Source organism: Dreissena polymorpha, chromosome 7 (genome assembly GCF_020536995.1).
Source record: "Dreissena polymorpha isolate Duluth1 chromosome 7, UMN_Dpol_1.0, whole genome shotgun sequence".
NCBI classification, from domain to species: Eukaryota; Metazoa; Mollusca; class Bivalvia; order Myida; family Dreissenidae; genus Dreissena; species Dreissena polymorpha.
In genome coordinates, this window is record NC_068361.1 from 18022724 (window position 1) to 18035405 (window position 12682).

General features: G+C 38.9%; 1 protein-coding gene across 3 annotated transcripts in view; it reads left to right on the top strand.

Moving 5' to 3' along the window:
• Positions 1-7269: 7269 nt before the first annotated feature.
• Positions 7270-12682, top strand: part of LOC127837815 (G-protein-signaling modulator 2-like) — a 57968-nt gene continuing 52555 nt past the window's right edge. Inside the window, exons 1-2 of one of the 3 annotated variants that reach the window (XR_008029471.1) lie at positions 7270-7413; positions 8083-10088. Coding sequence is in view for 1 of the 3 variants with exons in the window: in XM_052365222.1 (XP_052221182.1) it covers positions 7279-7413; positions 8083-8274 (327 nt within the window). In the remaining 2 variants the exon portion in view is untranslated. Of the gene's footprint in view, positions 7414-8082; positions 10330-12682 lie in introns of those variants that run through there. The other 2 variants (XR_008029470.1, XM_052365222.1) reach the window with 2 other exon arrangements.

Below are 12682 nucleotides of genomic sequence, written 5' to 3' on the forward strand. Positions count from 1 at the left end.
TTAAGATCATCTCACAAATGACCACCACACCCTCACACTATACCCCCCCACCCCCCACCCCCCAATTTTTTTGGGGAAACGGTTTAAAAAAACAAAATTTTATTTTTTTATTTTATGTTTGAAATACTGTCCAACCATCACACCCAAGAATCCCCCCACTCCCCCCACCCGAATCCCCCCCCCTTTTTTTTTAAGATTGTCTTGCAAATGACCACCACACCCTCACACTATACCCCCCCCCCCAAATTATTTTTTTTGGGAAACGGTTAAAAAAACACAAATATTTTTTTTTTGTAGTTTATGTTTGAAATACCGTCCAACCATCGCACAATCCCTCCCCCACCCCACCCCCCCACCCCGATTTTTTTTTGCATTTTTTTCGCATTTTGGAAGATAATGTAATAAATGCCCACACCCCCACACTATACACCCCTCTTCACTCCACCCCTCCTTCTTTGTGATTGAAAATGAGAGTCCCTTCACCTTTAAAAAGAAAAAAGATGAGCGGTCTGCATCCGCAAGGCGGTGCTCTTGTTGACTTTACACCTTATTTGTCCTTCTAGGCCTTATTCAAAATGGGCCAATTAATCAATACTGACAAGGCTTCCACCAAGGGCATCAGTATTTATTGGACGCAGAATATTTTTTTCCCTCATTCTGGAAACTAGGCTTCATGTATGTGCCCCAAGCGTTATCCCAGATTAGCCTGTGCAGTGGGCACAGTGCAGTGGCTAACAAGGCTAATCTTATAGGACCTTTTATGCACCTGCGTTAATCACAGTTTTTGCATAATTGAACTCACATATATATTGCTTGATGATGTGTTTTCAGATTGGAGATGAGACAAGGTCAGGTGACTGCCCAGATTGAAACCCTTGCTGACCTCAAGTCAGTGCTGGGCATTAAAGTAGGGCCAGACGAAGGTCACGGCACCAGCCCCTTGGACCATCTGGATGTTGGAATGTGTATGTTATAGCTTGTTAACAATTCACATTCAGGGAAATCTGGGCTTAATGCACATGCCTAACACGTCCCAGATACGCCTGTGAGGTCAACAAAGGACTTTCCGCTTTTTTCTGAAATTTTTGTTATTAGGAAGTCTCTTTTAAAGAAAATCCAATCTAGTCGGAAAGTGTTATACCTGATTAGCCTGTGAGGACTGCATAGGCTGATTTGGGATGACACTTGATGCCCATGCAGTAAGTCCAGTGGAAAATGGCTGTATGCAACCAGCATTATTCAAGAACAGCCAACTTGCAGGCTGTTAAGGTTTTATGCTGTTTGCTGCTCATCTCAATATCAGGGTTAGTAATGGAGCCTTTAAAAATTGGATCTAGCATGAAAAGGTGTTTAAATTAATTCGATTTTTTAATGGACTACAAATGAGTCAAAGTGCATATCTAAGTGCTAAGGGGTTAATTAACACAACTGGAGTATCAAATATATTTTTTGTTTAAAAGATTTTTTTTTTATAAGTATTTACACAATTATATAGAATTGCCTATATTTTAAAATCATTGAAAATTTATTAAAATGAAACATAAAATGAAAAAATACAATAAAATAAAATTGTTCATTGTATTTTTTATATGAAATGAAAATATAACTATAATTAAATATATATATATATATATAAATTTACATATTACATAAAATTATGAAAAATTAAATTATTATTTTTTAATTCCAGACCGACGTACCGGCCGTCTCCCGGCGACACAGCATGGAACAGATGGAGTTGATGAAGCTCACGCCGGACAAGAAGGGAGAGACAATCCCAGTACATGGCGGGGCAAGACCTAAATACCCAAGGTGCAGAAATCCATGACAGTGGCAACATCAGAGACAATCATAGCCAAGAATCAGGCCCCTATGGTTGAGGTAAGTTGTAGTCACATCAGAGACAATCATAGCCAAGAATCAGGTCCCTATGGTTGAGGTAAGCTGTAGCCACATCAAAGACAATAATAGCCAAGAATCAGGTCCCTATGGTTGAGGTAAGCTGTAGCCACATCAGAGACTATCATAGCCAAAATCAGGTCCCTATGGTTGAGGTAAGTTGTAGCCACATCATAGACAATAAAAGCCAAGAAACAGGCCGCTTGGTGGAGGTAAGCTGTAACCACATCAGAGACAATCACAGCCAAGAATCAGGTCCCTATGGTTGAGGTAAGCTGTAGCCACATCAAAGAAAATAACAGCCAAGAATCAGGTCCCTATGTTTGAGGTAAGCTGTAGCCACATCAGAGACAATCAAAGCCAAGAATCAGGTCCCTATGGTTGAGGTAAGCTGTAGCCACATCAGAGACAATCAGTGCCAAGAATCAGGCCCATATGGTTGAGGTAAGCTGTAGCCACATCAGAGACAATCAAAGCCAAGAATCAGGTCCCTGTGGTTGAGGTAAGCTGTAGCCACATCAGAGAAATCATAGCCAAGAATCATGCCTCTCTGGTTAAGTTAAATTCTAGCCACATCAGAGACAAGCATAGCCAAGAATCAGGTCCATATGGTTGAGGTAAGCTGTAGCCACATCAAAGACAATTATAGCCAAGAATCAGACCCCAATGGTTGAGGTAAGCTGTAGCCACATCAGAGACTATCATAGCCAAGAATCAGGTCCCTATGGTTGAGGTAAGCTGTAGCCACATCAAAAACAATAATAGCCAAGAATCAGGTCCCTATGGTTGAGGTAAGCTGTAGCCACATCAGAGACAATCAAAGCCAAGAATCAGGTCTCTATGGTTGAGGTAAGCTGAAACCACAACAGATACAATCAAAGCCAAGCATCAGGTCCCTATGGTTGAAGTAAGCTGAAGCCACATCAGAGACAATCAAAGCCAAGAATCAGGTCCCTATGGTTGAGGTAAGCTGTAGCCACAGCAGAGACAATCAAAGCCAAGAATCAGGTCCATATGGTTGAGGTAAGCTGTAGCCACATCAAAGACAATATTATAGCCAAGAATCAGGTCCCTATGGTTGAGGTAAGCTGTAGCCACATCAAAGACAATTATAGCCAAGAATCAGACCCCAATGGTTCAGGTAAGCTGTAGCCACATCAGAAACTATCATAGCCAAGAATCAGGTCCCTATGGTTGAGGTAAGCTGTAGCCACATCAAAGACAATAATAGCCAAGAATCAGGCTCCTATGATTGAGGTAAGCTGTAGCTACATCAGGGACAATCATAGCCATGAATCAGGCCCCTATGGTTGAGGTAAGCTGTAGCTACATCAGAGACAATCATAGCCAAGAATCAGGCCCCTATGGTTGAGGTAAACTGTTGCCTCATCATAGACTATCATAGCCAAGAATCAGGCCCCTATGGTTGAGGTAAGCTGTAGCTACATCAGAGACAATCATGGTCAAGAAATCAGGACCATATGGTTGAGGTAAGCTGTAGCCACATCAGAGACAATCATAGCCATGAATTAGGCCCCTATGGTTTAGGTAAGCTGTAGCCACATCAAAGACAATAATAGCCTAGAATCAGGCCCCTATGGTTGAGGTAAGCTGTAGCCACATCAGAGACAATCATAGCCATGAATCAGGCCCCTATGGTTGAGGTAAGCTGTAGCTACATCAGAGACAATCATGGCCATGAATCAGGCCCATATGGTTGAGGTAAGCTGTAGCCACATCAGAGACAATCATAGCCATTAATCAGGCTCCTATGATTGAGGTAAGCTGTAGCCACATCAGAGACAATCATAGCCATGAATCAGGCCCCTATGGTTGAGGTAAGCTGTAGCTACATCAGAGACAATCATGGCCAAGAATCAGGCCCCTATGGTTAAGGTAAGCTGTAGCCACATCAGAGACAATCAAAGCCAAGAATCAGGTCCCTATGGTTGAGGTAAGCTGTAGCCACATCAGAGACAATAATAGCCAAGAATCAGGCCCCTATGGTTGAGGTAAGCTGTAGCCACATCAAAGACTATCATAGCCAAGAATCAGGCCCCTATGGTTGAGGTAAGCTGTAGCCACATCAAAGACAATAATAGCCAAGAATCAGGCCCCTATGGTTGAGGTAAGCTGTAGCCACATCAGAGACAATAATAGCCAAGAATCCGGCCCCTATGGTTGAGGTAAGCTGTAGCCACATCATAGACTATCATAGCCAAGAATCAGGCCCCTATGGTTGAGGTAAGCTGTAGCCACATCAAAGATAATAATAGCCAAGAATCAGGCCCCTATGGTTGAGGTAAGTTGTAGCCACATCAGAGACAATCATAGCCATGAATCAGGCCCCTTTGGTTGAGGTAAGCTGTAGCCACATCAGATACAATCATAGCCAAGAATCAGGTCTCTATGGTTGAGGTAAGCTGTAGCTACATCAGGGACAATCATAGCCAAAAACCATGTCCCTATGGTTGAGGTAAGCTGTAGCCACATCAGAGACAATCAAAGCCAAGAATCAGGTCCCTATGGTTGAGGTAAGCTGTAGCCACATCAGAGACAACCAAAGCCAAGAATCAGGTCTCTATGGTTGAGGTAAGCTGTAACCACATCAGAGACAATCAAAGCCAAGAATCAGGCCCCTATGGTTGAGGTAAGCTGTAGCCACATCAGAGACAACCAAAGCCAAACATCATGTCCCTATGATTGAGGTAAGCTGTAGCTACATCAGAGACAAGCATAGCCAAGAATCAGGCCCCTATGGTTGAGGTAAGCTGTAGTATATTATAATTGGTGCAAGCTTTGTCTTTCATCAATCCTGTGATAGTTATATAATTTCTTTTATTCAGACACTGTCCCCAGAAGATGATGGTTTCTTTGATCTGCTGAGCAAGTTCCAAGGTCGCCGTATCGACGAGCAGCGGTGCAGCCTCAAGTTGCCTGGGGAGAAAAATGGACTCCTGGAGTCAGAAAACAAGGAGAACAAACCCAAACTGGGTAAGTGTTGAACTGATGTTAGGCAGAAATGTGTTAGTGTATCTTCTTATATATGAGTCTTGCTCTGGAAAAATAGGCCTGAATGCACATGCTCAAAGTGTAGACCCAGATTAGGGACGACACTCTCTGCCTAACATTGATTTTCGCTATGAAGACAACTTAAAAATACCATTCCAGCGGAAAGTGTCGTCTCTGACAAACAGACTTCCCTGGCTAATGTTGGAAGACACTTAACGCTCATTCATTCAGCCCCGTTTTCCCAGGCTTATATGGATACATATTAGTTATTGGCACTTGTCACTTAAAGATGTGTTAGCATTAAGGGTTTTCCTTTAATTAGTCCTCTACCCGTGTAACCAAACTGGACCTTAGTCCAAGTCTGTGTGTCTGACTGTCCCAATCATCTGCATCCTGCAATAACTCAAAGAGTACTTAAATTAATTTGAAGAAACTCAATATGTGGATAGAGAGACACAATGGGAGCATTAGGGTTATTACAGCTACGTCTCTCAGATTAATATGGATCGTATGAGAACTAAAAAATTACAGGGTTTTTTGGCTGACAAATATTGCGTTTTTTGGTAACAGTGAAAACATAAGAAATAGGATCTTGCAAAAACTTAAAAAGTTAAGTTATCCTGCAACTGAAACAATTCCATCTGTTTATTAATTGTTTGCCCGTTAGATCTAGGACACTTATGCTCCAAATGTTATAAGTTTGTCAATTATAAGAGTCATATATGATTGATAGCAGTCATTGCAGGCTGTCTACTAAGACATCAGTCATTGTCTCCTATTTTCATCCAATTAAAAATATTTTTTTTACTGTTTCCATACATTTGTCAAAGGAGTAAACAATAGACTGGTTCAATACCTGGTTTATCATATTAGAAACTCCAGACTGGTTTAATCATTTTAAGAGGTCACTTGACTTGTTTTTTATTTGTATGCCCCTGAAGGACCGTCCGTCAGTCTGTCTGTCTTTCCATCACACTTTGTGTTTAGGTTTCTCAAAATGCTCATAACTTCTATGTCCCTTGAGATATAACCTTCATATTTGGTATGCATGTGTATATGGACAAGGCCTTTCCATACGCACATACATTTTGACCCCTGTGACCTTGACCTTTAACTTAGGGTCCTCGTTTAGGTTTCGAAATCTGCATTTAGGTTTCGAAAAATGCTCATAACTTCTATCAAAGCGTTTATAGAGGCATATGTCATCCTATGGTGACAGCTTTTGTTCCCTCTATTTTTATGCCCCTGAAGGAGGGCATATAGTGATCGGACCTTCCGTCTGTCCATCTGTCTTTCCTTCACACTTTGCGTTTAGTTTTCTGCGTTTAGGTTTCGAAAAATGCTCATAACTTCTATGTTCGTTAGCAACTTGATATTTGGCATTCATGTGTATCTCATGGAGCTGCACATTTTGAGTGATGAAAAGTCAAAGTCAAGGCCATCCTTACAAATCCAAGGGAAGTAATAAGCTTCAAAGGGAGATAATTATCTGTACCTGCCAAATGATAAAAAAACAAGTTTTTGCCCTGTCTGTTGGTTGGTTGGTTTGTGTGTTTGTTTGCTCCAACTTTAACATATTCCTTAACTTTTGAAATATTGAAGATAGCAACTTCATATTTGGCATGCATGTGTATCTCATGGAGCTCCACATTTTGAGTGGTGGAAAATTCAAGGTCAAGGTCATCCTTCAAGGTCAAAGGTCAAATATATGGGTCAAAATCGTTCATTTAATGTACACTTTTGCAATATTGAAGATAGCAACTTGATATTTGGCATGCATGTGTATCCCATTGAGCTGCACATTTTGAGTGGTAAAAGGTCAAGGTCATCCTTCAAGGGCAAAGGTCAAATATATGGGGACATAGTGTTTCACAAACACATTGCTTGTTTTCTATTATCTATTATTTTCATTATTTAACTGGTTGATATTGTTTTCCTCTATTGATTGATGTATACACCTATAGTGACTGGTTTACCATTTTCCTTGTCCTTGATTTATTATTTGACTGGTTCATCATTTTTCTTGTGTATTATTTCTTGATATTAGGCTGGTTATCATGTTCTCTCTTGACTGTTTTGTTATATTCTCCTAACATGACTGGTTCAGATCTCACCACATTGTCTACCCCAGACATTGTTTTATTATATTCTCCCTACTTTAATAGTTCACATCAAACCGCAGTGTCTACCCCAGAAATTATTTTATTATATTCTCCATACTTGACTGGTTGACATACCGCAGTGTTTATGCCAGACAGCAATATTTTATTATATTCTCCTAACCTTATTGGTTCATATCTCTCCACAGTGTCCACCCCAGACAGCGAGAACTTCCTTGACATGGTGGCAGGTATTCAGGGTTCACGCATGAACGACCAGCGAGCCTCACTACCGCAGTTTCCAGGTCTCAACTCCCAAGCCGTTATCAACCAATACCTCCGCGAGAGAAACGTTAACGACGTACCAGACGACAGCTTCTTTGAAATGCTCATGCGTTGTCAGGTAAAAATGTGATGTGACTTCTTTTTTCGTTCATTAAACAGGAGTTTCCGATGAGTTTCCGAGGAGAAAATGGCATGATGCAGAGAATTTTTGTTGATTATGTGGTTAATATTAAGAGCATAATAGCTGATTGCCACCCTGTTGTTTTCCCACCACTGTCATGTAAAATGTTAGATGGAATGTACACTTTTTATTACTGTATTATCACTTACTTTGCAAATGACTTCATGATATGTCTATAAAATATAATGACATGATTATGACTGATAGTGTTCTATCAACAAATCGTAATAAATTTCTGATCTGTACTGTTATGTTCTGGTTAAATTTAAGAAATGGTCATACAAGCTGTCAGATGAATATTTCATAATAAATTTCTACATATTAAAGCTAAACAACCAGTCTTTATCTTTTCTAAACCAGTAATATGCGTTATATTTAATGGGTGAACCAACCTTTTGTGTGTTATACACGCTCTCCCTCCCCCACCCCCTTAAAGAGTGTTTTCTAGGAATCCAGAAAAGAATTCATTTAAATGTTTGTTGACATTTTGCCTGTTATATGCGGCTGCCACCCTTACCTCCCCCCCCCTCTCCTACACACACACTTCTATAAAAGTGTTTTGTATGGGTCCTAAAAAAATAATTAATTACCCGGTATATTTTGCAGGGATCCCGGATTGATGATCAGCGTAGTGCCCTACCACACAACCGCCCCGCCCCAACCGTCCCAGACGAAGATTTCTTCGGGCTGATCCAGAAGGTCCAGTCAAGCCGTCTGGAGGAGCAGATAACCAGTCTACCCGATAAGGATGAAATCTCGCCTCCCCAACAGGCCTCCGTGAAGAAGAAAAAGAAATAATGACTATTCTAGTTTGAGTCCCATATGAGCGAGCAAGGAATCAGGGGATTAGGCTTTCAACTGGATCAGCTTTTTAGATGTTTTTAGATGAAATACTTGCGCTGAACCCTTGGAATATAAACTGCGTATTTAGATGAGATAGTCTTGCGCTGAACCCTTGGAATATAAACTGCGTATTTAGATGAGATAGTCTTGCGCTGAACCCTTGGAATATAAACTGCGTATTTAGATGAGATAGTCTTGCGCTGAACCCTTGGAATATAAACTGCGTATTTAGATGAGATAGTCTTGCGCTGAACCCTTGGAATATAAACTTCTACTGGCTGGAATTGAGGGTTTTGTGCAAAATTGTATCAGATATTTAATGTATCAGTTATAAGAAATGTTTTGCTCTTAAATTATGTGAGATATTGACTGCTACTGGTCAGAAGTTCTGCATGGAGATTATGAGATTGGACGAACGGAATGATTTGGTCCATGGGACTCTGACTTGAAAGCCTTTGTGTGTTCACTAGATAGGCTGCTAAATATGGCTATTGCTGATATTTCTTCTACACAATCTGTCCATTCACATTCTACCTGATTGTGAGTACCTCCATTCTACAAAACGGTTCTACTGGTGGAAGATGTTGTGGAGTTTCAACATTTTTCATAGATCTCAATTTCGCACTGCAAATCCCTTTTCAGACTCATGTTGATTGATGACTCATGAAGACTTCAATTTGAATATGGAAATCACGAAGAAAACACGCTTCTTTTAATAAGTTTAATATGTTGGTAAAGTTTGTGTTAGAAGTTCACTTGGAAATTCAAATGTTTCTTAGTTTTTATGCCCCCCTTCGAAGAAGAGGGGGTATATTGTTTTGCCCATGTCGGTCGGTCGGTCCGTACGTCCGTCAGTCCGTCCACCAGATGGTTTCCGGATGATAAGTCAAGAACGCTTAGGTCTAGGATCATGAAACTTAATACATAGATTGATCATGACTAGCAGATGACCCCTTTTGATTTTTAGGTCACTAGGTCAAAGGTCAAGGTCACAGTGACTCGAAATAGTAAAATGGTTTCCGGATGATAACTCAAGAATGCTCAGGTCTAGGATCATGAAACTTTATAGGTACATTGATCATGACTAGCAGATGAACCCTATTGATTTTCAGGTCACTTGGTCAAAGGTCAAGGTCACAGTGATTCTAAACAGTAAAATGGTTTACGGATGATAACTCAAGAATGCTTACGCCTAGTTTTGTTTTGTTTTTCTCTTTTGTATCCTTTATATGTAAAATGAAACAGTGTTTTGGTCAAAAGAAGCCCTTTTGTATTTATTGTTTTATATCCAACTTTCCAATAAAACAATTGAAATTAGCTTTTAATCAATTGCAGAGTAAGTATCGTAAGAATTATTGTAGTAATTGTTACAATATAATAACAGTGTTTTCAAGTACTAATGTAGGTCTTTGTTAGGTTATTATTTATGCCCCCCTTCGAAGAAGAGGGGGTATATTGTTTTGCACATGTCGGTCTGTCTGTCTGTATGTATGTATGTATGTCCGTCCATCAGATGGTTTTCGGATGATAACTCAAGAACGCATACGCCTAGGATCATGAAACTTCATAGGTAGATTGATCATGACTCGCACATGACCCCTATTGATTTTGAGGTCACTAGGTCAATGTCACGGTGACCCGAAATTATAGTAAAATGGTTTCCGGATGATGACTCAAGAACACATACGCCTAGGATCATGAAACCTCATTGTTAGATAGATAATGACTCGCAGATGACCCCTATTGATTTTGAGGTCACTAGGTCAAAGGTCACGGTGACCCAAAATAGTAAAATGGTTTTCGGATAATACTCAAGAACGTTTACGCCTAGGATCATGAAACTTCATAGGTACATTGATCATGACTCGCAGATGACCCATATTGATTTTCAGGTCAAAGGTCAAGGTCACGGTGACCTGAAACAGTAAAATTGATTCCGGATGATAACTCAAGAACGCTTTTGCCTAGGATCATGACACTTCATAGGTACATTGATCATGACTCGCAGATGACCCCTATGGGGGGCATGCATGTTTTTCAAACAGCCCTTGTTGCAATCAAATTCTATGTAACGTTCCTTTATCATGTAATACCCATAATCTATCAGTCATCATTCATATTCTGTTATGCCATTTGTGCATCTAGGTTTTGAGTGTTAAACTTATGTAGCAGCATCACATTTCATTATCACATCACATTACATCTGTAGTGCACTCAAACATTGTAATGCAAAACATACGTTTAGACGTAGTGTTTGAAGTGACTCGTCTTGTTTGTTTTTCGGTAGATATGTCTTGGATTTGAATCAGAGAGTTTATAACATACATTGTATTACGCAAAGTTTTATGCCCCGAACTTTCAATAAAAAATTCTAAAGAGCTTTGTGAATGCCTGCCCAGAGTCAAGAGATGTCTCCCTTGTGATGAAAGAGAAATTATTTTGTTGGACAATTCTGATATCCTGCCTACTTTCAGTGGCCATTGCACACTGCCTCTAGTGTTAGTATGCTATCATGAGTCTTCTGTTAACGCTTTCCCACTTTGAAGCTAAGTGAAAATGGCTATGTGTAAACAGCATAAAACCAAACCAGCCTGCTAGTAACTTGCAGACTGTTCAGGTTTTATGCTGTTTGCAGCTCATCAGGGTCGGAACTGAAACCTTTTAACTTGGATCTAGTAAAAAGGCCATCAATTAAATTTAACTTTCTAAGGGACTACAATGCGTTAAAATACGTAAAAGTGGTAAGGGCTAACATTGTATTAAAATTTTAGGTATTTCGAAATGTGATGTTGTTTTTTCATATATGAACTTGTGTACATAATTCTGCTGAATACTCAAAAACACAGTTCAATTTAGGCGGACATTACAAAATGTTTAACAATTTCTTAACTCAATACTTATACATGTATACGTGTATACATGAACTTGAACTGGCATAAGATCACTGCTTTTGTATCTTAAAGTAATTGATTAACATACTTAAAACATGTAATTAAGTAACAGTTGTTTTGTAACTTGGATGATCATTAAAATTATGCACTATAATTAAAATAAAATGTAGATGTGTTTAATGTACAATTAATTATTAGTTATATAAAATTATTAATTCATAATATTAATTTATGTTTTTAGTGATTGTAATAATTAAACTGTGTATTGATATCATAATGTTTATTATAGGGCAGCAGTACATTGCCAAATATTTTTGATCTATATTCATTAATGAGCGCATTATTTTTAGACAAAAAAAACACACACATATTTCAATGTTATTTTTTTTAAGTTTCACCAAAAAGCCAAAATAAGCCAGGCTGTTTTGATATAATGTTGACTTAAGCCTTTCAACAGAGCAAAGTCACTTCAGAGGTGTCAATTTTCAGGATTATTCCTGAATTCAGGATTTAAGCCCTCAAGGAAAACTTTTGATAGTGATATAAATCAGAGGATTGTTTTGGTTATTTTAAGCATTCTTGTCACAAAATGTCACTCTTAAACACAAATTATTGACCTTTTGCATATTGTTTACAAAGGAAACATAATTTAATGAATCATTAAAACTCTTTTGACTCTGGTCCCCAAATTCTAGGATGATTTTCAGGATTTTAGATTTCGGTAAATTGACACCCCTGCACTTTAAATTTGATACATTTTTTACCTATTCTCACCCAAAAGAGAATCCAATCTCAAACATAGTTGCAACTTCCAATATTCTCTGTTGAAAGTCTCTTCGAGACATATTTGTTTTCCCAGAAGGCTGGTGTGTCAGAGGCAAAGCTAAAATGGCTATGTGCAAACAGCATAAACCCAGAACAACCTGCGAGTAACTTGCAGTCTGTTCAGGTTTAATTCTGTTTGCTGCTCATCAGTATATGAGGGTTTAAATTGACGCCTTTCAAACTTTACTCGCAGGCTGATCTGGGTTTATGCTGTTTGCACATAGCCATTTTAGCTTTGCCTCTGACACACCAGCCTTCTGGGAAAACAAATATGTCTCGAAGAGACTTTCAACAGAGAATATTGGAAGTTGCAACTATGTTTGAGATTGGATTCTCTTTTGGGTGAGAATAGGTATAAAATGTATCAAATTTAAAGTGACTTTGCTCTGTTGATTATAACACATGAAGTATGGATTATAAATCACTTTAACCTATAAACACAGGTACTTATATTTCCTAATTGTGTTGTTTGCCAGGAGCTGACTAACAAATTCTTGTTCTGACACATTTAAAATTACAACTTTGAGGTTTGATAACTATACATCAGAACACTTTCTTGTAATGTATTTGTCAATAAACAAATATAAATCTAACATTTCTCAAGTTCTAATTGTACACTGTGTTAAATAAATCATGACAGGGTAGTA